The sequence below is a fragment of the Temnothorax nylanderi genome, unplaced genomic scaffold (genome assembly GCF_030848795.1).
Source record: "Temnothorax nylanderi isolate EJ_2023f unplaced genomic scaffold, tnyl_v1.0 TNYL_tig0491_pilon, whole genome shotgun sequence".
NCBI lineage: Eukaryota > Metazoa > Arthropoda > Insecta > Hymenoptera > Formicidae > Temnothorax > Temnothorax nylanderi.
This window is the reverse complement of record NW_027249553.1, coordinates 88,771-116,253: the sequence shown is the minus strand read 5'-3', so window position 1 is coordinate 116,253 and position 27,483 is coordinate 88,771. Positions and strand designations below refer to the sequence as shown.

Here is a 27,483-nt window from a genome sequence, read left to right as displayed (position 1 = left end):
GCGGGGCGCACGGGCGCGGATACGGCGGCGAGATCGCTGCAATTCGGTGCGTTCGGTGGCGGGCGTATCCGGTGAGAAGCGCTCGGTGGAGGCAGAGAAGCGCTCTGCTCCCGTTCGGATACTTCGTGCGCGGGGACGCCGGTCGGGTACCGAGAAGCGCTTGGTGAAGATAGAGTACGCCAGAGGCTCTCTACCTTCGTCCTGACTAGCGGGCGCGTGGTGTAGGAGCGCCGGTCGTCTGACGAGAATCACTCGGCGAAGACAGAGAATGCCGGGGGCGCTCTACCTTCGTTCGGACTAGCGGGTGCGCGGTGGAAGGAAGCCGGCCGTCGATCGAGAATCACTCGGCGAAGACAGAGAATGCCGGAGGCGCTCTACCCTCGTTCTGACGTGCGGGCGCGGTGCGGAAGAAAGCTTGTCGTCTTGCGAGAATCGCTCGGCGAAGACAGAGAATGCCGGAGGCGCTCTACCCTCGTTCTGACTTGCTAGAGAAATGCGGGAATTCAGGATCGGTGCGGTCGGTCGGAGCGTTGATCGGGAAATCGCATTTAGCGTTAAAAACGCTCGTCTTTTATACCCGCGCGGCGGCGTTCCGCAGTGGCGGGGGTAGCGACGGCGATCGCGAGCGCCGGGATGGTGCGGCGGAACGGTCGGAAAATACGGCGTCCCGACGCCGCGATCGCGTTCGGCGGTCTTCGGTCGCGGTCGGCACCGCTCGGCGCGTCGAGGCGGTTGCCGCGGCAAGTCCGTTCGCGGGCTTTCTAACGCTACGATGAATGCTTTAAAATACGGTGGGCACACGTGCCCGTTCCTCGCCCGGCGGATGGTCGGCTGGGCGGTCTCGGCGGGATGTTATGCCGGAACGATGCATATTTGGGGGTGCATCGTTACAAACATTAAATTTTTTAAATATTCAACAGTCGGTATTGTTACATTAAAATAAAACGTTTTATTTACAAAAATCATATTAGACAATTTTTATTGCAAATATATATACAATTAAGTTGACAATAAAATAAATTATATTATTTTTTGTTTTTCAGCGTACAGCGTGAGCTCGATGAGGAGAATTGTATTCTAATCTACCCTCTCCCAGATAGCACAGAGATTCGAAAAAGAATTCTTTTTTATGTCACTAATTCTGAATTCTTTTTTAGATGCAAAAAGAATTCTTTTTCTAAGAAGAATTCTTTTTCTTTTTGCATCTAAAAAAGAATTCAGAATTGGTGACATACAAAAAAATTCTTTTTCGATTCTCTGTGCTATCTGGATACTCCGAGTAACAAGCACATAAAGTCATATAAGACATAGTGTTTTTTAAAATAATATTAAGTATTATAATACGCATTCTTACAATAAATTACATTATCAATTTTACATAAAATTATCGATTAAAGATAATTTTTAAAAGTAAAAGGTTTTAATTAATCAGCCTTGAATACATTAGGCATTGAACAAACATACATTTGTTCTCCAATGTCTACTAGAACCATCTTTGAAGCAACCTCGACTATCGACACTAAAAATTGATTACTTGTTGTTAGCGATCTTATCTTCCACATATGTGGTATCTCACACGGAGAAAATTGCTACGGTTGTTACAACAACATTCTCTATGATTGAAAAAGAAATGTATGTGAATTCAAGTTAAATTGATATTACATTGAATGTAGCTGTTAAGATATGCTCATTTATACAGTTTTCATAACCGTAGTTCTTACGATACGTGACATTCGGTTACAATACCCTCGTATATGGTTGCCTCAACCAAAGAATTATTGCTATCTCTCTTATGTGGTCTGCAGCACAAATATTATGGTTGAGAGATCCATAAGATATAGCTGCACGGTACAGCACTGAATCACTGCATGATTGAGAGGTTAGTTCCATTGCGCGCGCAAAAGAATTTCTGCATAGAATAAAGTGGATTTGATAAGGATGTTTTAACTTTATAAATATACTTTTTTCATAAATATATTTACGAACACAAAATTTCGTAATGAGCCGACACTGGTTTCTGACATTCACCCGACATTAAGAAATATTATATTATATATCCAATTCAAAATTTTATTACTCTTTTTAAACTGAATTTGTTTCTTAAGATGATTTTTGAAAAATTATATATTTGCGCTGGTTATCACATATGTAGACTATATATAACACTTACATTAAATTAAGAAGTAGTCCACCACGTAAGGCAGTTGGCTCACGATCCAGAGTCCCGAGTTCGAATCCCACCAAGGTAAGTGTTTTTTTCAAATACGAGAAAATATTTATAATCATAGACTGCATCTTAAGAAACAAATTCAGTTAAAAAATAGTAATAAAATTTCGAAATAAATAATTTTTTTTATTTCTCCAAGAATTTTGGATTCCATGGGATTGGACCATCTCATTTCGAATCCCATCTAATTTCATCTAATTCCGCCAAAAAAGGGATTCAAAGGTATTAAAAAATTTTAATATCTTTTAATCCTTTTGCGTTTGCTGGGTGGTTATCGAGATCTCAAAATCTCGGGTATTCGCAACTTGTCGCGTCGTGTAAATGATCCACGGTGCGGTCTTGCTTCGCGTATACTTGGCGCGAGACACTACCGTGTCTCTTGATTTTTCAGAAAAGTGAGAGGTTGACTTCATAATCCTGTAACTCGGTCAAAAAAATCGTTGGAAAATTTAAAAAAAGTGTTTGGTAAACGTTAAAATGTCCTACTTTTACTTGTTACATTTTTCAAGAAAAATTTTTTTATCGACCTGCAGAGTGTAAAAAACATGTAATTTTGAAAAACAAAATAATGTGTTCTTCTTTAAAGCATAGAACAAGAAATATAAAAGTTTTGAACTACCGATAACGCGTTAACGATGAAACTTCAAGCTACAAAATGCGTGTTTAATTTTTTGAGAGATTTTTTCTTTATTAACTGCAGTAGAGCAGATTAATTTTCTTAGTTTTCAGCAATTTCGGCAACTTCAAGTGCGATGGACACACGGAACAAAATTGTTTTAGCTGATACGTTATTGTTTGCTATTGAGGTACTAGTTGAGGTATAATCGGGCTACAAAACTTTGTTGTAGCGATTTTGATTGGACCTTTCTTCGCGACAATATACTGACTTAAAGAAAAAAACAAAAAATATGTGATTTTTTACATGTTTTTTAAATTCGATTTGCTGATAGAAAACGTAAGGCTAAGAAAAAAACACTAACAGCGTTCGAAAGGGTTAAGTTTCAGCTTTCCAATGATTTTTTGCAGAATGCTGTGCGTTGATTTTTTCACGAGTTACAAGCGATCAAAGTCAAAGCAACCACCTTTTATTCAAACCTCGATAACTCGACCAAAAAAATTGCACAACGCTCCACAACCTCTTCAATTAAAGGGGAAAGATCCCATAAGATACAAATAATAGAAATTCTCGATTTTTTGCACGCCAAATGTAACGCAGCAAATTTGCATTAAAAATTTGTATTTTGACGGATCAAGCTTTATCATTGTACCGTTTTTTTTTTTAAAGAAGGTAATCAAAATCGACAAAAAGCATTTAAAAGAAGAAGTTTCAAGCTTTAAAATGCTTTTTTAGTTTTGTGTCTACGATAATTTTTCGCTGAGTTTCAGTAGTTTGAAAATAGCCCAAATTTTTAGCATATCAAAAGTGTTCCCTATTTTTTTTTTAGTAGTGTATTATAAATATTAATAAAAACAGCATATTGCATTTTCTATTACAATATAAGTTAGAACGAGATCTTATCAAATTGTCATTCAAAGAAATTAAAAATTTATAGGTTATTATCATTGTAAGAGAGCACGATGTCATAATTGCTAAATAATATGGAACGCGTGCATAAAATTGTCTGACTTTGAGGAAGTATTTCAAAGTTGCAATACATAGGGGAGACCGGGACAAAACTCGACACAATTTTTTTAAAGGTAATTTTTAACAATTAATTAAAATTTTCAAGCAAATTCAATGGTACACATTTAAAGAGTGTTCCTTCAGATACAAAATTGCTTAAGAAAGTTTTGCTGTATGTCGCTTAGTTTTGCCCCCAGGAAAGGAAAAGTGATGCGACGACAAATTTTCAAATTGAAAAATGCCGGGGCAAACTTAACATTTTGCTTGATCGACACAATCTGATCTGGAACTTATTTGTTACTAGATTTTTCGCCCGCGCTTCTCGCGGGCTCAAAATCTGTTCCCCTCTCCCCAAACTCACCCATTAATTAGGAGCACCAATAGAACCCCATGAAACCTCCAATTTTTAACCCCATAGTAGCCATCCCCATAAAATTAGTAATCTTTTGGTACCAGTTTCATCAAGATCATCAACAAAAAATTAGAAAAATTTTGGCACTGGTTTCAAGAAAATTGATCCATTAATAAAAAATTATCCATTAATAAAAAATAAAACTTATCCTTCAAAAATTAAAAGACTTTTGGCACTGTTTTCAAGAAAATCGGTCAATTAACACTTATTATTTCTCAAAATTTGAATAATTTCCAAACCGGTTTCCAAAAAATCGGTAACAAAAAATTATCCATAAAAATTATCCATAAAAAAAAATTCAGCTTGATATCTCAAAGTTTGCGGAAATTGGAGCAACCACGTACATTTTTTTTTTTTTACAGAAATCGAAAACCTTTTTACTATTAGCAATTTTTCTAATTCTATTACATTCTTTAGTTCTTTCTACCCCTATTTCATATATGATTCTTTAAGATTCGATCAATTATTAAAATATTGAAAAAAATTTCAGAACCGGTTTCCAAAAAACCGGTAACGAAAAATTATATACTTTATGGCAGTCCCCGGATTGCCTAAATTATACCATCCCCGAATCACTCAACGGGTGGACGCTTTTATTCGCGGCGATGAAAAGTATTTGGTTCTTTTTTTTCCCTCTCCCCGCACTCCCCGGGAAATTCTACTCCTACTTCATATATAATTCTTTGAGATTCAATCAATTATTTCCCGAAAAATTGGAAAAATTAGAAAAACCGGTTTCCAGAAAATCGGTAACCAAAAACTGTACACATCATGGCGCTTCCCGGACCAAATCTTAAAGAATTATTGTATATATGAAATAGGGGTAGTGTTGTGAGCGCACAACGAATTATAGATTAAGTATTGCACTTGGCAACTCCGAGTTGCCTCCTATCGGTAACTTGACCCTAGCGACGAGGAACGCTGACGCGAAGACCTGCCCAAGTTTCGGGAATGACCAAATATGGTCATCCCGGACATTTGAACACGGTGCCAAAAACGCTGACAACGAAGTCAGCAACACCGAGCGGATAAAGAGCCCGCCTTTCCGACGAGTGGCGGGCAGTCGGTCGTCAGCTAGTAACGATACGAGAAACGTGCGTCTTATACGAAAGTATTTTCTGTTACGCGAATACCGGGATTAGCAAAGAGGAAACCGCATTAAACTTGTAAAAGGGAAATATATTTCACTCATTTATACATAGTGATTTATTTGTTCTCCAACCCGAAATCCTAAAAGAACCTTGTGCCGGCACATCCCATCATTGAGGCATAACAACTGGTGGCAACGGTGGGATTTCGGAAAATCGGAGAACGTTTCCCCGCGAGTGTTCCCGCCGCGAGTGCTCCCGCCGCGAGTGTTCGCCTGAAATCAAAAAGCGAAACGGTGAAAGTGGTGAAAACCAGCTCTGACGGAAGCACCCGGTAGCAGCCCGATCCAGAGGAAGGAAGCACCCGGTAGCAGCCCGCTCCAGAGGAAGGAAGCTCCGGTAGCAGCCCGTTCCAGCAGAAGGAAGCACCCGGTAGCGGCTCAGCGACACCGGAGAAGGCGCGACCTACCACAACGAAGGCTCGCCAGCCCCGCGGCCAAGCCACGCAGCAACGGTCAACGACCAACGCAGTAGCGAACAACATGCGACTATCAATGTGAGTCGAAAACAATTGTAACGCGACTAACTGTAAGACGAGATAAAGCGGTAATTATTAGAGGACAGCGACACGTCCTGCCGAGCGAAACTCGAGCCTGTGATTCTTAGATGTCGGATGGTGAATCGCGAGAACGCCCCGCCCGAAATCCGTCGTAGTTACATAGGGCCGAGAGTGCGCCCGCACGTAGGACAAAGCGAGTCAGCCCAATAGGCCCTGTTCGTATCGTAGAAGTAGCCGTTCGCGACATCGCAGAAAGCGTGCGACGTAGTCTAGAATATTCGGATGACAACTCGCCGGTATTAGACCACAACGTCGTGTTAGAGCGAGAATTCGCCTTCTTAGACGACAGTCTCTTACCCCGAAATAATCACGGACCTCGCGATACCGCCGCTAACGAAAGAAATAACGCGAATAATAGCGAAAACGACAGTGACGTACTGCGACTGAACCCCACAATAAGTGACGCACGTTCCAGTATACCGACCGATCACTCCGAGAGAGGAGAATTTTCATTGACGTCGTATGATAGCGACGTGTTCGATCCAAGCGGAGAGAATTATATGCCCCGGGGCGAAAAAATGAACCAGCGGAGAGAAGCGGCACACGCGAGCACGTCCCGCGAGGGCGTCAACGACCCGCCGATAACGCCAGAGCAGGTGGACGCAGAGATAAGCCGCCAGAGGACGGGAGCCCACCGGACGCCCGCGAATCCAGGGCCCGCGCGTGCATGCCCGGGCACGCAAGACTCCATCCTCGGCGAGCTATTAGACGAGATACGCGCAATACAAAATCGCTTGCAGAGATTAGAGGCCACGAATTACGAACGCGAAGACAACAGAGTCCGACGTGACTTCAGTAACGGTCCACTCGATGTAACTTACGGACGAACGTTGGAAAACGTCAGAAACCAACACGATCCAGTAAACACGTACATTAAATTAAAAGAAGCCCGCGACATGATTCCGGAAATCGACGGAACTTCGCGCAGTCAAGTTCAAAAATTCTTAAACGCAAGTACTTATGCGATGAACGAAATTAATCCCGCTGATGAAAAATCGTTATTAAAGGCTATACTTTGCACGAAACTAACGGGAAAAGCCATGTACGATTTCCAAACGCGAGACATACACTCTTTCGCGCAATTGAAACAGGAAATAGAAATGTGTTACTTGGCAAAACGTAGCACCACGCACATTCAGCGAGAATTTAATATGCTCCGGCAGAAGCCAGGCGAAAGCGCGAGAGACTACGGACTCTGGGTAAACAAATTATCAATGGAACTATACCAATCTATGATCGAAGGCCGTGGACATTCCTCAGAGCAACGAAAAGCAATCTTAGATACGATACAAGAACTAGCACTAGAAAATTTCCAGCTAGGACTCCGAGATGACATTCAAACTATCGTGCGATCACGAAATTACGCTAATCTCACAGCAGCCATTTTAGGCGCCACGTCCGAGGAGAAATTGAAAGGACCTCCTCAGCGCTCGACATATAATACCGACCGAAACAAAAACGGTCAGGAGCAAACTCGACAAGCTCGAAGCGTTGGAGTTGAATGCGATAAATGCGGAAAGCTAGGCCATACCGGGCAAGAATGCCGTACGGGCCGATACGCAAACAGATATCCTCTCCCGAGAGCAGAAAAGCCCAGCGGAATAAATACCGTCGAAAAGTATTGCAAGTATTGCAAAAAGGAAGGGCATAAACGGGAAGATTGTTGGCAGCTGAACGGCCGACCCGAAAGGGAAAGAACACGCCAATCCAAAACTGATGGAAATAAAAAACCACAGGTATATACCACAGCGAAAGCGTTTAAGCATACGTCAGACAAGGACGATGAAACATCGAATAGCAGCAGCAGCGGCAGCAGCAGTAGCAGTGAAGAGGAAAAGAGACCGAGAAAGCATAAGGCGCGAGCCGTGAGCGAGTATCAAGTTACTCAAGTGACAAGCAAGACTAGTAAAAATTATAATCTAGATCTCGTGACACTCCCGATGCAGGAAACCAAAACGGGAAAAATGAATTTTTTGATCGATTCCGGAGCAGCACTAACCTTTATCAAAATAGGAAATTTGAAAGGCAATACACAAATGCGTGAAAAGAAACTAGCACGGACAGGGATAACAGGACACCAACTGTACACCCTTGGAAAAATGAAAGCCACAATAAAATTGGGAAAACAAGTCATACGCCACACAATATACGTGGTAAACGACGACTTCCCGATGGATTATGAAGGAATACTAGGAATCGATTTCATCAAAAAGCACAGAGCTGACTGTCTCCATGGGAAAAACGTATTGAGAATCGGCGGAGTAAATCTTAAGCTCCGACCGTATAAGAAGCTAATTCAACCCCCCCGCAGTAAAACAATCATACAGACGACAGGTGCAAATCGAAATAGAAGAGGTATTGTAAAACGTGTAAAACCTATTTCTGGAGTTTTCATCGGAAGTTGTATGATAAAACCAATAGATTCCAATTGTCTGAGAAGCAAATTAAACGTCACCGGGAAGACAGTACAGATGCTCACACCGCATGTAACTCGAGAAGAGATGCCGGTGAATGACACGGTTGACGGACTCACATTACCCGCGACTGAAGAGCGCAACTCAATTTAAGAACAACGCGAGAAATTACGTAAAAAACGCATGAAAATTAAATTAAATAATAAAGAAGAGAAGGCGTTAGAGCAGAGATGCGACGATTTTTGCGATATATTTCATGTGGAAAACGATAAGCTAACACACACCACGGCGGTGAAACATGAGATCACGACGCGAGCTAATAGCGCACCGGCGAACGTCCGCCTACCCGAGAAGCATAAAGAAAAAGTAAATAAAAAATCTGACGTTTCAAGAGAAATAAAATTACGCATCGTTATAAATTTTCTCATCCTCTATCAGCACCTCACAACAGGAGCGTCGGCGTCGCCCGTACCACCGTACGAAGTGACGCAATTTATCAACGAGCCAGGTATCTACTTCGAAAGAATCGGACACCTGCAGCAGACGAAAGCAACGTGGAAATTAGCGATACGCATAGACGTAGCCGCATTAAAAAGCAGACACCAACAGCTCCAGAGATACTTAGAGAACACCGAGGAACTTTGCAAATATGCCACTGGAGACGCCAAAAATAAATGCCAGATTGCTCTCCAGACCAATAAGAGAGAAAACGATAAAACAACACGCGCCATAGAACATTTACAAACAATCTACAAGTCACCCGCATCTAAGCGAGGGTTAATCAATGCCATTGGAGAGATAAGCAAAACTCTATTTGGTACCATGGATGCTGAAGACGCAAAAACAATCAACGAGCAATTACAACTGCTTAATAATCAGCAAGAAACGCTACAGCACGCAGCAAAGAACCAGCTGAAGATCATCAACTCCACGCTAGGACATATGGAAAAATTGGAACATACGTTATCCCACAACGAAAATTTACTGGCAAACGTCACCAGAAAACTACACGACCAATTCATACACAGAGAAGAAATAGACGAACAATTAATACTGACAACCGCTATGATAGCCGACCTCACGACGGACATAAATGACATAACCGATTATCTAACATACGCAAAAAGTAACATCTTAATTACACGCGTACTTCCCATGGAAAACATAATCGCAGAATTAAAGGAAGCAACAGTACACCTAGCCAGAGGATTGAACTTTCCATTTAAAATTCAGATCGGAAACTGGAACACTATACAGAAATACATAGACGTAAGCGCGTACTACGACAAGGTAAACGTGTATACCATCCTAGCGTTTCCAATAGTAGCATACCCGATATATGACATTATAAAAATTACTCCCATACCGATACACTACAACCATAATGTATTCACATTGCTAGAACCCTCACACGCGTTGTTAGGAATAAACCGGGAAAATCACAATTATCTAATATTAAAGGACAGCGAACTAAACAGATGTAAGCGTGAAATCGCAGTTGTATGCGATCAAAATTTCCCTGTATACCGTATAACTGAGAATGCGCCAAGCGAAGTGCAACTTTTTATAGAAACGCCTAAATATAGGGAAAACCGTAGACAACGCCATATCCTTTCAAACGTAACGTTTTGGATAGCATTAACCGAACCGCAAACATGGCTATTTTCCACTCCAAAAAAATCAGAGATAACGATCCAATGTAACGAACTTCCCGAAAATAAAATTAAAATCGAAAAAACTGGAAAAATTACATTGCGCAAGAACTGTAAATTAACTACGCCTGACATATTTTTAGAAACAAACAACCGAATTTATATTAAACAGATACAAATGTATTTACCGGAATTTAATGCAACTAATACTTTAGAGGAAAGTATAATTTTGGACAACAGAATAGACTCTGAAAGAGAAATCAAGTTAGAACCAGTAATCAGAGATCCGTCAGAATTAATGAAGTTAAGTTTAATCTTAGATGAAATCAAAAGGGAAGTGGAAAATAACCAGCCAAACGCCTTTACAAATAAGAATATTATATATCCTATAGGCTACGCGACCGTAATCGTAACCGTAGTAAGCATCATAGTTATAATTATTTATGTAATAAAGAAAAAAAGGGAATAATTAAAAATTTAAAGGGGGAAACCATAGCATACATATTAGCATATAAGTAAACCAGATTGTAACCCCTCAAGAAAAAGAAAAAACAAAAATAAATAAATAACGAAAAACTTCGTAAACCTCAGTTTTTCTTTTTCCGCGAGGGAAGGGATGTTGTGAGCGCACAACGAATTATAGATTAAGTATTGCACTTGGCAACTCCGAGTTGCCTCCTATCGGTAACTTGACCCTAGCGACGAGGAACGCTGACGCGAAGACCTGCCCAAGTTTCGGGAATGACCAAATATGGTCATCCCGGACATTTGACCACGGTGCCAAAAACGCTGACAACGAAGTCAGCAACACCGAGCGGATAAAGAGCCCGCCTTTCCGACGAGTGGCGGGCAGTCGGTCGTCAGCTAGTAACGATACGAGAAACGTGCGTCTTATACGAAAGTATTTTCTGTTACGCGAATACCGGGATTAGCAAAGAGGAAACCGCATTAAACTTGTAAAAGGGAAATATATTTCACTCATTTATACATAGTGATTTATTTGTTCTCCAACCCGAAATCCTAAAAGAACCTTGTGCCGGCACATCCCATCATTGAGGCACAACAGTAGAAAAGACTGAAGAATATAATAAAATTAGAAGTAGCCCAATATTTCAAATTTGCAAAAGTTAGAGCAACCACGGGCATTTCTAAAAAAATTCAAATTTTTTTTTTTAAAAGAACCCCTTTAGCGATTATCGCCAAGCTCAATACCAACCTTCCTTGAATAATACTCTATCGATTAAAAAAAAACAGCCCGATATATCAATATTTGCGGAAGTTAGAGCAACCACGGGGACATCAAATCTGCACATACACACACACACACACATACATACACACACATACGGACATTTTTTAAAATTCAATATTTCGACGTTTTAGAACACTCTGAACATATTAGCAGCAAAAACTCAAAACCAATCTTTTCTTTGGTTTCTTCTACCCCTATTTCATATATAATTCATTTAAATTTGGTTGATTAGACCCAACTTTATACGCAATCAAAGGTTCATATACGAAATTTATGAAAACAAAGCTTCCTCTATAAGGAAGCAAACCCGGTTTCCAGAAAATCGGTAACAAAAAACTATACACATCATGGCACTCCCCGGAAAATTCTATCCCTATTTCATACACTTTTGGTAAAAATTCGGTCCACTAACAAATGAGTAGTTCGCGGTCAGACAGACAGAAGACGGTACTTATATATATATATATATATATATATATATAGATCCAAACTGGTTTCCAGTGGCAATTAAACTCATCCTCGAAAAATTAATAAAATTTTTGAACCGAAAAATTGGAAAAATTTCTAAACCGGTTTCCAAAAAAATTGGTAACGAAAAATTATACACTTTATAGCATTCCCCGAGAAATTCTACCCCTACTTCATATACAATTCTTTGAGATTCGGTCAATTAATTCCCGAAAAATTGAAAAAATTTCGGTACCGGCTTCCAAAAAGATCGGTAACGAAAAATTATACACTTTATAGTACTCCCCGGAAAATTCTACCCCTGTTTGATTTATAATTCTTTAAGATTCGGTCAATTATTTCCCGAAAAATTAGAAGAATTAAAAAAACCGGTTTCCAGAAAATCGGTAACAAAAAACTATACACATCATGGCACTCCCCGGAAAATTCTACCCCTATTTCATATACTTTTGGTAAAAATTCGGTCCACTAACGAATGAGATTCGGTCAATTATTTCCCGAAAAATTAGAAAAATTAAAAAAACCGGTTTCCAGAAAATCGGTAACGAAAAACTATACACTTTATGGCACTCCCCGGGAAATTCTACTCTTACTTCATATACTTTTGGTAAAAATTCGGTCCACTAACGAATGAGTAGTTCGCGGTCAGACAAACAGACATACATACATACATACATACAGACAACGGTACTTATATATAGACTAGATTTTTCGCCCGCGCTTCGCGCGGGCTCAAAATCTATTCCCCTCTCCCCAAACTCACTCATTAATTAGAAGCACCAATAGAACCCCATAAAACCCAATTTTCAACCCCATAGTAGCCATCTCCATAAAATCAGTAATTTTTTGGTACCAATTTCATCAAAATCATCAACAAAAAATTAGAAAAATTTTGGCACTGGTTTCAAGAAAATTGATCCATTAATAAAAAATTATTCATTAATAAAAAATAAAACTTATCCTTCAAAAATTAGTCCGGCGCCCGTGTGCGCCGGCATAATATAAAGCCAAAGACAATCCGATTAAGCATGTATATATAGACAAAGAATATATGTCGCAGTGTTTGTTAAAATAGACCGACTCGCCACTTCTTTAACCTGCCCCTGCGTCTCCCGAACATTTGCTGTTTCTACTTGCACACTTAAAAACTAAGAGAAAGCAATGTGCAAGTTTCTACTTGCACACTTAAAAACTATGAGGAACTTTATATGAACAAAGAGAACTACCAATTCAATTAAATTTGATAAAAACCAAATATTTACCTTTGTAATGTTTTGACGTGCCGAGAGATCCAAACATGTGATAATTAATTATGCGCGTAGCAGATGACAAGCTGTTTGTTGACACGAGCGGGAAGGATTTGCCACCACGTAGTCCTCCGTAATGATTATTATTGTCTTCTATGGCAGTATCTTCTTTTAAGATACTGCGCACTACTATGCTCTCTTCATCGCTGACGATTTGCATTCGTGGTTTTATGCTCTGTAATCAATTGTAATTAAAAATTATATTCGAATTTTTGAATACTGTTGAAAATAGAAGAAACAAATTCTCATAATACCCCGTATTTTTGCCATCACACACACACACACACACACACACACACACACACACACACACACACACACACACACACACACACACACACACACACACACACACACACACACACACACACACACACACACACACACACACACACACACACACGCACGCACGCACGCACGCACGCACACATATTTAGTTATGAGTCTCGCTACTGGTGGAAAAATTTAGTTAATTCCACTATCGGTGGATTGTTGAAAAATTCGCTGAAATTTGCCTGAAAATTTTCTGAAGTAGTCTCACGTTTTTTGGAATACTTCTCAGCGAAATTTCAGCATAATTTTAACATAATTTCGAAACAATTTCAACAAAAATTTAATTAAATTTAGAAACAAAATTATATGTTTCTTACGAATATTTTCATTATACTTTGCATCTCGTTCTCGATGATTACATGTAGTATCGCTTCGCGTAGGAAAACTTCACAACGTTTAGAGCTTACAAATTTTAACTTCCCTCCCTTAACCTAGCTCGCGCCATCTGTATTTACCTCATATTGTTTCGTTGTGCGGAGAACTTCACACGTACAGAGAAGCAAGTAAAGAATATTGATATAAAAAGATTAATAGTAAGCAGATATTCATCATGCCGAGTGATAAGAAGAGGAAAAGATCAAGGTCGAGATCGAAGGATCGTAAAAGATCAGAGTCAAAGACGGAAAAAAGGTTGCAAAATATCGAAAATCAAATACATAACCTAACAACCATCTTCTCGAGGTTCATAGAGAACCAAAGGGACGACAAGACGCAAGCTCATTGTCTAGAAGTTGAGAATGAAAAAGAAAACGAACCACCGACAGGTAGGTAAAAATGTCGCTAACAACAGGAACAAGAATCCACACGAATCTGTTCCTTCGCAGTTTTCCACACGAAAACTGCGGGCAACAAGCCGTAAGTGTCAGTTTCTAATACTTGATCTTTATCGCAGTTTTCTACATGAATACTGCGGGCAACAAGCCTCAAATGTCAGTTTCAATACTTGACCATTTATCGCAGTCTTTCACACAAATACTGCGGACAGTAAGCCTTAAGTTCTTAAGTGTCAGTTTCAATATTTAACCTTTATTGCAGTTTCCACACGAATACTGCAAGCAGTAAGCTAGGGTGTCAGTCGTAAATAAGAATTCTTGACAGCCACTACGTGACTGTCATACGTGTCCATACGAAGTATATCAGGAATAAGACCATACGACATTATTAGCCTTTCCCAAAAATACTTCTTCGAGAAGTCAAATTAGTTTTTCCTCCTTTTTTAGAACTTCTAGATGTCGGAGAAAATGAAAATAACAAAAATGTCGCTAACATAAATGAGGAAGATAAAGAGGAGATTGGCGATATAGGTGGTGCCGACACTGAGATCCTACAACTAGTCGGAAAAGAAGCAGAAACTGCTGCTGAGCTAAAAATTCAGGAAGAGGTTAAAACGATTTAGAGAAAATTCATGTCCGAAGGCCTGCCTAAAAAAGTAAAAACTGTTATAATTACAAAATATCCAAGAGAAGGTAATTTATATGCCGAAGCCCCGAAAGTAAACCTGGAAGTCCGACCTGTACTAACGGAAACTGCTAAGAAACGTGATCAGCACTTTATTGACATTCAGAATAGTGCTGGAACGGCTATTGTGGCTCTGACTGCTGCAGTCTGAATGATCGTGGATCAGCCAGAAGTAGGATTAGATTACACCCGGTTCGTGAGCTATCTTTGTGACGCGGGAAAAATATTAGATATTAGATATTTTTTACCAACATTCAATGACAAGAAGATCGTTTATTACGCCGTTGCTTAGTAAATCTGTTAAACCCACAGTTGAAGCAGCCAAACCAAACGATAAATGGCTATACGGTCAAAAATTTGCCGAACAGGTGAAGGAGGCAAAGGCTGTAGAAAAAGCATATTCACAAATAAAGGCACCCAATAAACCAAAATTACAAACCAAGGCAACTTTGGGAAACTGGAGAAACCCACCTGTCAGGATGAGACAGGTGGGTACATATCAGAATCGTCGAATTTTTCTGAAGAACAGACAGAGAATGCCATCGACCCACGGATCAACCAGCAGTCACCCGACTCGCCCGAAAACTCAGTTGACACACCGCCAACCGTCTCAAACGACATCCCGGAAATAGAAGAAGTAAGAATGATAGCAGGAAGATTATCAGGTTTTGTAGATTCTTGGAAAGAAATAACAAAAGACAAATTTGTCATTGAATGCATTAAAGGATATAAAATCCCATTTAATGAGACACCAAGTCAAAACGCAATTCCAAGTGAGCCAAAGTGGAACTCAAAGGAGTCATTAAACATTAAAAATGAAATTAATAAGCTACTAAGCAAAGGAGCCATTGAGGAATGTAACGAAAGCGAAAACCAATTTATTTCTTCATACTTTTTAGTTCCGAAGCCTGATGGCTCTTATAGGTTTATTTTAAACTTGAAAAAGTTGAACAAATTTATCAAGCCCCCTCATTTTAAAATGGAAGATTTAAAATCTGCCAGAAATCTGATGTTTAAAGGGGCATATATGAGTTCTATTGACTTGCAGGATGCATATTTTCTAATTCCAGTAGATGAAAGTAGTCGAAAATTCTTGAGATTTAAGTTTGAAGGTCGTCTTTATCAGTTCAAATGTCTACCTTTTGGATTATGTTCAAGTCCCTTCGTATTTACGAAAGTTATGAAACCGGTTATAAATATCCTAAGATTGAAAGGTTTTCTATCGGTTATATATCTAGATGACTTATTGCTAATTGGAAAGAATTATCAGATGTGTCAAACTAATATTAATGAAACAATTAAGTTACTTGAAAATTTAGGTTTTATTATTAATTATAAGAAAAGCTCGTTAATTTCTAAGAAAAAATGTAAATATTTGGGTCTTATATTAAATTCAGATAATTATACTATAGAGTTGACGAAAAAGAAAAAGAAACAGGTTTCTGACTTGCTAGATTATTTCATTGCTGGAAGGAAAGTAACGATTCGTGAATTTGCTCATGTTTTGAGAGTTTTAAACGCGTGCTGCCCAGCAGTGGCATACAGTAGAATACACTGTAAGAAATTAGAGAGAGTGAGATTTTTAGAATTATTATTAAAAAATAATATTTATGAGGCAAAAATGATAATAAACAAATCACTAAAGGAAGATTTAATCTGGTGGAAAAAAAATGCTGCATTAGGAGTTAATCCCATTAGAACAATGAAATTCTGAATTACAATAGACTCAGATGCTTCGTTATCAGGTTGGGGTGCATTCTCAGAAGGAGTAAGGATTGGAGAATTTTGGAATCCTGAGGAAAGGGAACACCATATTAATTTCCTTGAATTTTTAGCGCTGAAATCGTTTGCGAAGGACTTGTGAAATTGTGAAATCCTACTGAGAATAGATAACACAACTGCCATATCCTACATTAATAAAATGGGGGGTATACGTTTTCCTCACCTTACTGACCTGGCAAGGAAAATTTGGGACTGGTGTGAAACAAGAAAAATTTGGTTATTCGCTTCCTACATCCCTTCTAAGGAGAATTTCGAGGCTGACGCTGCATCGCGAAATAAAAATATTGATACAGAATGGGAATTATGTCCAAAAATATTCAAACGTATATCTGAAAGATTTGGTCCGTTTTCTATCGATCTATTCGCATCAAGGGAAAACAAAAAATGCAATATTTTTTGCTCGCGATTTCCTGATCCGGAAGCTACCTTTGTTGATTCGTTTACAATTGATTGGTCTGATAAAAAATTTTATGCGTTTCCTCCGTTCGCTTTAATAGCTCCTACTATAAAGAAAATTATATTAGATAAAGCTTGTGGTACAATAATTGTTCCCCTTTGGCCATCACAACCGTGGTACCCTCTGTTAATGTCACTAGCATGTAAACCACCACTGTTTTTTGAACCCAATAAAAATTTATTACTTTCTCCTTGCAGGAAAATGGTACATCCGCTACATACAAGCCTTTCCCTGGTTGCCGTCAAATTATCAGGGAAACTTTTTTAAAAAAGAAAATGCCTGAAGATTTCCTAGACATTTTTATAAGCTCAATAACGGAGACAACTATTAAGCAATATGAAGGGTATCTAAAGCAGTGGGAGTTTACGCAAAAACAAAAGTCTGACCCCTTTAGGGCTGATATAACAACAATCATACAATTCTTGACAATGAAGTTTAATGAAGGAAGCAGCTATAGTTCAATTAACTCAATGAGATCAGCCATTTCGCTTATTTCATTGGAAGAATTTTTAAATAATAACACACTGTCGAGATTCCTGAAAGGTATTTACAAAATGCGTCCAAGTAGACCAAGATATTCAACTACATGGGATACATCTATTGTCCTCGACTATATTGAAAAATTGGATGATTCTAGTAATTTAAAAACTCTATCACAAAAGACTTTAACACTTTTAGCGCTAACAACAGCACACAGGCTTCAAACACTGTCAATAATTAATATAGAAAATATCGTAATTTTAAGTTAGGTAGTTAAAATAAAAATTCCTGATCCAATAAAAACTTCTAAACGGAATAGTTTTCAACCAGAATTAATATTACCAGTATTTGAAGAGAATCCAAGACTTTGTGTTGCCTCCTTCATTAAACAATATCTACAAGCGACAAAAAGTTTGAGAGGTAAAGAAAGAAATTTATTTATCTCGATTAAAAAGCCTCACAAAGCTGTCACATCTCAAACGATCGGACATTGTATCAAAAATCTGCTAGAAAAAGCGGGTATTGACACTGAACAATTCAGTGCGTACAGCACGCGACATGCCTCAGTCTCTAAAGCTTTTAATCGAGGCGTAGATCTCAATGCTATAAGAAAAACCGCAGGTTGGTCTGAAAAGTCAAGGGTTTTTGCGAAATTCTACAACCGACCAATACAGATCTCAGATGATTCCTTTGCGCGTTTAATTCTTAATAAATAAATCTTATATAGATTAAGCAATAACCACATTAAACTAATGTTCTTATATGAAACTTCAATGTATGATTTTTGTTCAGTTATAACAGAGTATAATAAATTTAAGAGTTATAACGCAACACAATAAAAGCAGAAATTATTACATCTCTAAATATCTGCATGTAATCATCGAGAACCAGATGCGAAGTATAATTGAACGATCGAACGAGCCCGCCGAAGGCGGGCGAGGTTCGGTCGCAATTATGCGAGCATCTCATTCGAAGATGATTACAACCTCACCCTCCCAAAAATAACAATGATTATTTAGTAACCCGTAATTATCTTCAAAACAATGATAATTTCTTTAGCCTCTAAACAATATGAGGTGAATACAGATGGCACGAGCTAGGTTAAGGGAGGGAAGTTACAATTTGTAAGCTCTAAACGTTGTGAAGTTTTCCTACGCGAAGCGCTACTACATGTAATCATCTTCGAACGAGATGCTCGCATAATTGCGATCGAAACGAGCCCGCCGAAGGCGGGTTTAAAAATTTTATTTAAATTCAAAGAAAACATTCGAAAATATGCAATTTGTTTCCAAATTTTGTTGAAATTACACAATAACTTTAGACGTTATTAATTAACTATTTAATAATAAAATTAGACAATAAATTAAGTAATTAATTCAATATAATTAATATCTTAATTTATTAAAAGCAATTTTATTTTTTATGTAACAGAGAAACATACATATTAATAGAAATAGACGTATATTTTATTAAAAACATATTTTAACCCGCGTATTTTTAGCAATTATGCAACACTTTAAGTGAAATGTCAGAGAAATTTCAATATGTTTTTAGAAAAATATCATCAAATTTTTAGAAAAATTTTCGGAAAGATTTCAGTTTAATTTCACAATCAGCGAACATTCAGCAATTAGACTGAAAATCTTTCTTCCTTTTTTTCAGAGAAATTGTAGCTTCAAACAATTTTTAGCAATTTGGCTGAAAATAATTTTTTCGCAAAATTTCAGAGAAATTCAGTCTATTTTCAAATAAATTTCAGCAAATTTTCAGAAAAATTTCCAGATAAATTTGCGAAGAAAAGACCCCGCACCATTCTTATGGGAAAATGTCTTTCTGCGGATTTGGCTAATTTTTGGATATGTTGTAGTTCTTGTCATTCTGAACAAATGTCTCAACGGGCACAACTTGATCCTATGAGCCGTTTCCGCGCTATAAGCCCTGAAAGGTCCAGATTTGACATGTAAAGGTATAAGCTTTTCGACTCGATATATGTGACCCTCGGTCTAGTGTGTGCAGAATTGCGTAGGTTTATACGCGAACGTGAGTTCCGTGCCATATTAACGTATAGTAATACGTCAGCTCTTCCCACTTTGCCGCCTATGCGCAGACAGCAGCTAAGCAGCTAGACAGTGTGTATTTGGATTTGATATGCACAGATACTAAAAGGTATACCGTTCAACATGTATAGAGACAGGATTATATAATGTATAGCAGTTATGCAAGTAGGAATATGTAAAAGTGCATATAGTAGTTTTTTTTATAAGTACATAATATGATATTATCCAACATAATACGCATGAACATTTGGTAGACATATTTATATCCTCAAGAGTATTTGTTAGTATTTGGCACGGACTATGTGCAACATCTGATATATACTCCGTCCAGCGAGAGAATATCCTCGGTCTGCGCATAGGCGGCAAAGTGAGGAGAGCGTGACGCATTACTATACGTTAATATGGCACAGAACTCACGTTCGCATATATAAATCTACGTAATTCTACACCACACACACACACACACACACACACACACACACACACACACACACACACACACACACACGCACACGCACACGCACACGCACACACTAGATCTTGTATAAAGATAACTTGTATATAAGATAGATAGGTTACGGGATTGGTACGCTGCACTTTAACGATCTTAAACACCTCGGTGGTCCAATTCGGCGTGTAACCCTTTTCGAAAATCGTCTTGTATTTGCTAACGCGTACCAAGTCGCCCGCTTTGAACTTTGCCGGACCCGCGATTTTTATTGCGCTGTATACGATAGCCAAGAGTTTTTCGGCGATCGCGGGGGTAACGTCGACGGGTCGCATGCCGATGGTTCGATATTTGCGCGCGTTGTAATCCGATACGAGTCGCGGCAAGGCGTCGACCCATTTGTAATTTCCATTGAGTGTAAACATCTTCCACATGTCGTTCTTGAGCGTGCGATTGAATCGCTCGACGACCGACGCCTTCAATACCGAATATGTGGAATAATGATTGATGCCGTGTTTCCTCACGAGACGTTGCACGTCGGTGTTGTAAAATTCCTTCCCCATATCGGTTTGTAGGTTACTAGGGCACCTCCCGCTGTGTCGAATGATCTCAGCGATAGCGTTAGCTGTTTCGCTTCCGCCTTTACCCTTGAGTGGCACGGCCCATGCGTGCTTGCTCAACACATCGATGACAGTAAGTATGTAGTGGTAGCCTCCGTTGAAACGTGAGTACGGACGCATCTCGACGATGTCAGCCTGTCACAGGTCATCGTACCCTCGCACTATGACGTGTCTTCGGGGAAAATTTCTTCTCGCCGGAGCGTGCAGTTCCTCGACGAGTCGTTGCTTCTCGATATTTTTACGTCCGTCGGATTTTAGCGATGTCATGTTTTTGTCGCCCGCTTGCCGTTTATAACTGCTCGTTAGCCGTTTCTAACCGTTCCTGAGCCGTTTATTTCCGTTTTTAGCCGTTCTTGAGCCGTTTATTTCCGTTTGTTAGCCGTTCTTGAGCCGTTTGTTAGCCGTTTATTTCCGTTCGTCGTCCTTCAATAGCCGTTCTTTGTAGTCCGTTTGCCGTTTATAACTGCTCGTTAGTCGTTCGTAACCGTTCCTGAGCCGTTCGTTAGCCGTTTGATATCTGTTCGTTAGCTGTTCGATAGTCGCTCGACAGCCGTCCGATAGCCGTTCCTGAACCGTTCGTTGTCGCTCGTTGTCGTTTTCGTTCGTTAGCCGTTCGTAGCCGTTCCTGTACCGTTTGTCCATTGTTGTTCGTTGTCGCGTCTGATTCAACGATAGTCGAATGACGAAGCTCGTTTATCGTAGTCCGTAACGCTTGCAGATCCTTCTCGAACGCAGTCAGCTTCTCGTCTGATTCTTTTCGTTGATTGCTCAACATTTTAAAGAATTGATCAACGTATAGTTTATTAACCGCGTCACCATCAGCCTCTGGTTGCGCCACGCGACGAATCTTCCGCGACCTTGCGTCAAAGTCCGTAACGGTGCGACACAGAACGTTATCACGCACGAAATTTTTCATTAATCCACTCCATCGATGGTACGGTTCCGCCTCGTCTCTTCCGAGCGATATGCCAAACTTGTTGATCGGCATTTCAATGCTGATTGAATGGTTCGCCGACGCATGGTTTAATTTATAATAAGCCCGGCTTCGCGAAGTTCCTCGATGATCAACATGATCTCGTTGTCGTGAGCATTGTTGCCAACGTGGCGCGAAGCGTTGAGCAATCGGAGACGATCCACCAGCTCGTTGGGGTCGTCCCAGTGCACGTAGTCGATCTTATTGTCGGTTAGCGTCATCGCGCGAGGCATGGATAATCCCTTTCCAGATTTTTTCTTTCTGGATTCGATAGATATCAACGGTGCGATTACATGTCTATACTTGTATCCCCTGTTGCTCAGTAATGGAGCATGCGCATTGTGATTGCGTTTATGAGCACTCGTCGCCAACAGCTGTTGTACGTTTGCTTATCATCCTCCGTGTAGATGTCGTCATTGGAATTTCTCTTGAAGATTAACTCGTAAAGACCAGGTGTGCCGATATATCGTACGCCGTCGATAATTATGTTATCCGCGTTGTCCACGTCAAAACGTTTGTTGCCGAGCATCATTCCATCGTTGTCGAAATAAACGCCGTACACGTAATCTATAATCTTTTGATTGTCGCTCAAAACAGCTCCGATGTACTTTTGGTCAACGGACCCAAGTGATCTCGCAACGTTTCTTCAAACATTTCTCGACCCTCCGCTGTCTGCAACTGCTTTCGAACGGACGTCTCGAGATTACTTGTGTCCATGCTTTCGAAAACATCATCATCATCGCTCGCGAGTGATTCGAGACTTGTACGTTGTACGGTTCGCGTCGCCGCGGACGGTGTAGAGGTTATCAGTGCAGGTACATCCAGTGGAGCAACTTTCGATCGTTTCGATTTAAGAAATTTAAGCGGCGTCGATCCGAAGCGATTCGACCAGGAGCTATCTCGTTTCCTCTTTCTCGGCATCGCATCCTCCTTCTCCTCCTCCTCTTCGCGCTGCTGAACGGGTAACGTTTCCATCCTTATCGCTTTTGCGGTATCGCGAACACGTTAAATCCTTTTCTGTATCGGCCATTCGAAAGCGTCCTTGTCTATCACTACGAATCCGTACTTTTGTTGACAACAATCGTGGCACAACGAGCAAAATTCGTCGTACGGCATGTCGGTATTTACGTAATCGTTGTACACGTGTTTCAAATTGGTACCATCCTGTTTGAACAGGATCAGCAGGTTCGCGTTGTTACATATCAGATGTTTAGGTATTCTCGCGTACGTCTGACAGAGATAGAAAGAGTCAACGCTCGAGTGCCTGCCCATTGAGAAATACTCTCTCACCGCGTCTTGCTTATCGCACGCCCCGTCATCAAAGACGAAGATCGAGTTTGGACGCGCGTCGCTCGGTGGAATGACGTCACTGTTATTGGAGAACGTAAAGTAGCCGATTTCGTCGATCGATGTCAACAAATTCTCCAAATATCGATATTTCGGCTGTTGCAACGATTTCGAGTATACGTACACGTTTTCGAAACGTACGCCGTGCGGACTTTCCAACAAGCTTATCAAAACGTTGGTTTTACCGCAATTCGAGGGGCCGCAAATGATCGCGCGTATAGTAGTCGGTAACATCGTACCGTGCCTGCGTTTCTCCGCGTTGCCCCCCATCGACCGTAATCTGTCGTCGCAATTGGTCACACGAATCGCCAACGGTTGTCGCACGAATCTCATTTTTTCCACACTGCCGACTCTCTGGCTGACTCGAACGCCTATTTATAAGCGAGCGAAACCGCAAATCGGTCAGTAGCAAAGATGTTCGTCCTACTGTCGAGACCTTCCGATAGACCTTGAGCGCCGAACAGCTGCAGTTTGTGCCGAAAGCCGTTCTGTTGCAAATGTGCGGCAATCACGTTCACTACGTGTGGGACAAGCTTCCGGAACATATAAAGGCGGATTTGGAGGTTCAGACCTATCGTCGCTGTTACGAACATTACAATCAACCGTGGCAGCGAACGCACGTCGACGGTCTCGCGCTATTGATAAAAAATTGCGGCGAATTGCATATTCCCGGCTATCAATTATGTGGCCCGGGCAATCATTTAGAAGAACGATTGGCGAGAGGCGATCAAGGTATTAATCCATTAGACGCGGCGTGTCGCGAGCACGACATAGCTTATTCGCGTAGCAACGATCTCGCCAAGAGACACGCGGCGGACGAGATATTCGCTGCGGAAGGGCGAAAACGCATTACCGCTGTTGTGTGGCGAAAGTCACCGCGCCCTAATTACGACACCTAGCTGTCAGCGCTACTTCCGGATCTTGCCAAACTCACCTGAGGTGGCATTCCGGGTTTTGCAAGCGGCATCCAGTTCACTCGCCCGGAAGCAAAAGCGCTGACAGCTAAGTCAGCATCGCGGAAGCTAATGCGCGAGGAGATAAAAGTCCGTCCTTCCAAGAAGCGGCGGGCAGTCTAGAACGAAATGCTATATCGCGCACGACCAAACGTAACCTATTATATTGTGAACGCCCGCAAGTCAGGGCAGCGAAGTAAGAAGATATCTGTATCATTCAAATAATAACTTTATTAAACATCGTTCGACCAAGAAACTGGCTAAGTGATTCTCCTTCCTCCCGGCGGATCCAAAAGAACTCAGTGCCGACCCTGCGATCCAAGGTACGGCACAACAAATTGGTGGCAGCGGTGGGATCTGCCAACCGGACGCGAGGACATTCTGCCAGTTTTGCGCCTGCAATACGGGAACGGATCGTTAGACGGCGGTACATATCCCGGAGGGGAACTGCCAGCCAGATCCCGAGTGAGTGAGTGAAACAACGGTAGCAGCCGCCGAGTGCCCCATCTCAGCGACACCGGAGAGGCCCCGACCTACCGCACAGACTCGCCAGCCCGAGGCAGCGCCACAGGGACGCACCGAGCTAGCGAAGCAGCGCAGCAGGGAAACCGCGAAGCAGAGACGACACAAAGCAGCGGAGCGGCCCTGCAGGACTCCGACACAGCAGAAAGCGGACACCATGCGTTGCGCGGCAGTACTGTAAGTCCGAAACACTTTGTAAGCCGACCACGGCACGCGCCGAGCGTAGAAATAGTGAGCGTCCCCCGCGATCGAACGCCGAGAGTCAATTTCGCGATTACAGGAAATACAACCGCGAACGCCGAAAGAAACTTTGCGATTACAGGGAATACAAGCGTAAGCGCCGATAGATGTCGGACGACTTATCCCGGCATCCCCCTGTCAGCAACGCGTCCTTCGTGCTGAGCAAGCGCGCGCAGCGAGCGATCGAAACTAGCATCCGAAACCGTCTTCGCGCCGCACAACTTACAAACAACGAATTAGACCGCGTGCGCCGAAACCTAGACGCGCAACCTGACGGCGATAATACGCCTGTGCTCGAGTTACACCCCAACGTCGTAGTGGAACGCGAATTCGAATTTTTAGACGCTAGCCTCTATAACGCGAACGAAAACCCGCAAGATAATATAGCTAACCAAAGCGGTGACGAAAATAGCGACAATCACGACAGTGATGCACACAGATTGCCCCCGACCGACGGTGACGCACAATCGGACACCTCGGCCGATACGCAGAGCAAGAACGCAGGGAGAGGAGAATTCTCCCTGACCTCATACGACAGCGATACATTCGACCCCGCGGAAGAGGATTATACCCCCCGGGCCAACACGATGAGCCAGCAACGAGCTGCCGCGACCATTGCACCGCGTGAGGACATATCACCCGCACAGATTAACGCAGAAATAGAGCGGCTCAGACCCGCGGCAAACGGGCGATCGTCCGAGATTGATCAAAGTCGAGCCCCCGAGCCGACGCGAACAAGCCCAGGAGCAATAGACTCCGTGCTCAGCGACGTGCTACGCATGATGCGCGACATGCAGGAACGCATGGACCGCACAGAGGCCGCAGAGTTCGAGCGCTCTGTAGAAGTCATTCGCGCAATCCGCGAGATGCAGGAACGCATGACTCGGCTAGAATCCACCACTTACAATTGCTCCAACGCACGAGAGCGACGCGTACGCAGCCAGGGCCCGCTGGACGTCACCTACGGACGAACACGTAGCGACGTCCGTAGTCAGCCAGGGCACCACGTCGGATTCCTTAGCCTAAAGGAAGCCCGTAACATGATTCCCGAAATAAACGGAGAATCTAGAGAGCGCGTTCGCGAATTCATAAGCGCAAGCACGTACGCAATGAAGAATATTCAGCCCGCAGATGAAGCAATGCTGTTAGAAGCAATATTATGCACAAAATTCAAGGGCAAAGCAATGACGGATTTCGACACGCGCGACATTCGCGATTTCGAACAACTAAAGCGCGAGCTAGAGACAGAATATCTGGACAAGCGCGGCATGACCCACCTGCAACTGGACTTTAACTCCCTAAGACAAAAGCCGGGAGAAAGCGCGCAGGAATTCGGCCGACGCGTGGAAAAATTAGCACGCGAATTATACGAGGCCATGGAAGAAGGCCAAAGACACTCACAGGAGCAGCAAAAAGCTATCCTTGAAAGCATTAAAATGCAAGCTTTGCACAATTTTCAAATTGGACTGCACGAAGACATTAAAATGTTAGTGCGAGCGCAAAGATACCAGAGCCTCCAGGAGGCGATAACCGGCGCCAGCGCAGAGGAAAAGGTCAGAGGCCCCTCCCCGAGAAACGCCGATGTCAAAGAATAGATTCCCCGCGGAAAACGCTCGAACCGCGAGAAGTACAGCCGTGCAATGCCATAAATGCGGGAAGACCGGTCATTACGGGCGAGATTGCCGCTCGAGCCGGTATGCAAGCAAATACACACTGCCGAAAGCGGAAAAGCCTGGTGGAATCAACACCATCGAGTGCTCATATTGCAAGAAAGCAGGGCACAAGCGAGACGAATGCTGGTCGCTAAACGGGCGACCGAAGCCTGAGCGACCGCGCCGATCAAAAACGGAAGCTGCTAAAAAAGCACCAGTAAGCACAGTGAGAAAAACAAAATCGAACGAATCTAGCGAGGACACATCCTCCAGCAGCAGTAGCGAGAAGGAAGAGAAGCCCAGAAAAAATAAGGCACGCGCCGCTGAGACATATAGGGTATCACAGATAACGGAGAAGCACAAGGTGGGCCCGCTAGATGTATAACGTTGCCTATACAGGAGGCGGAAAGAGGAGAAATGAATCTTCTGCTAGATTCAGGAGCGACATTGACATTAATAAAAGTCGGCAATTTAAAAGGTAAAACGATGGTGCGGGAAGAACGGTTAGCGTTAATCGGCGTAACTGGACACCAAATCCACACGTTAGGGAAAATAAAAGCGACGGTGGACCTCGGAAATAAGAAAATACGCCACACAATGTACGTGGTGAAGGACGACTTCCCTATCGAATATGAGGGAATATTAGGGAACGATTTCCTGACTAAACATAAGGCCGATATTTCGAACACATCGAAGCAGTTGAAAATAGGTAAAGCCACTTTCAAACTTCGACCGTATCGAAAGGTAACTCTACCGCCCCGCAGCGAAACCATCGTGGAAGCCGTCACCGATCATAACCGAGTAGGCATCGTAAAAAGCGGCGAACCTGCTCCCGGAGTTTTTATCGGGCATTGCCTCGTAAAGCCAGTCGAATTCAAATGCCCGGTCAGGATTTTGAACGTGACGGACAAGCCGGTCGAGATACTGACACCTCACGTAACATTAGAAGACGTCCCGGCAAACGACTCCACCGACGTTCTCACATTACACGCGACCGAGAAACGCGAGCCCATTACCGAGCGACGCGAGAAATTACGCGAACAATTACAGCTCGATCACTTAAACAACGAAGAACGCGAAGCGATAAATCAAATCTGC

At 41.9% G+C, this 27,483-nt stretch overlaps 1 protein-coding gene across 2 annotated transcripts in view; it reads right to left on the bottom strand.

Annotated features, from left to right (window-relative positions):
* Window positions 1-962: 962 nt before the first annotated feature.
* The window catches only part of LOC139783346 (uncharacterized), an 81,323-nt gene continuing 54,802 nt past the window's right edge, over window positions 963-27,483 (bottom strand). The window contains exons 3-4 of one of the 2 annotated variants that reach the window (XM_071722505.1): window positions 13,019-13,238; window positions 963-1,909 (exon numbers count right to left, since the gene is read on the bottom strand). In XM_071722505.1, the coding sequence (XP_071578606.1) occupies window positions 1,881-1,909; window positions 13,019-13,238 (249 nt within the window). In that variant the 3' untranslated portion in view covers window positions 963-1,880. Of the gene's footprint in view, window positions 1,910-5,421; window positions 5,627-13,018; window positions 13,239-27,483 lie in introns of those variants that run through there. The other variant, XM_071722504.1, reaches the window with a different exon arrangement.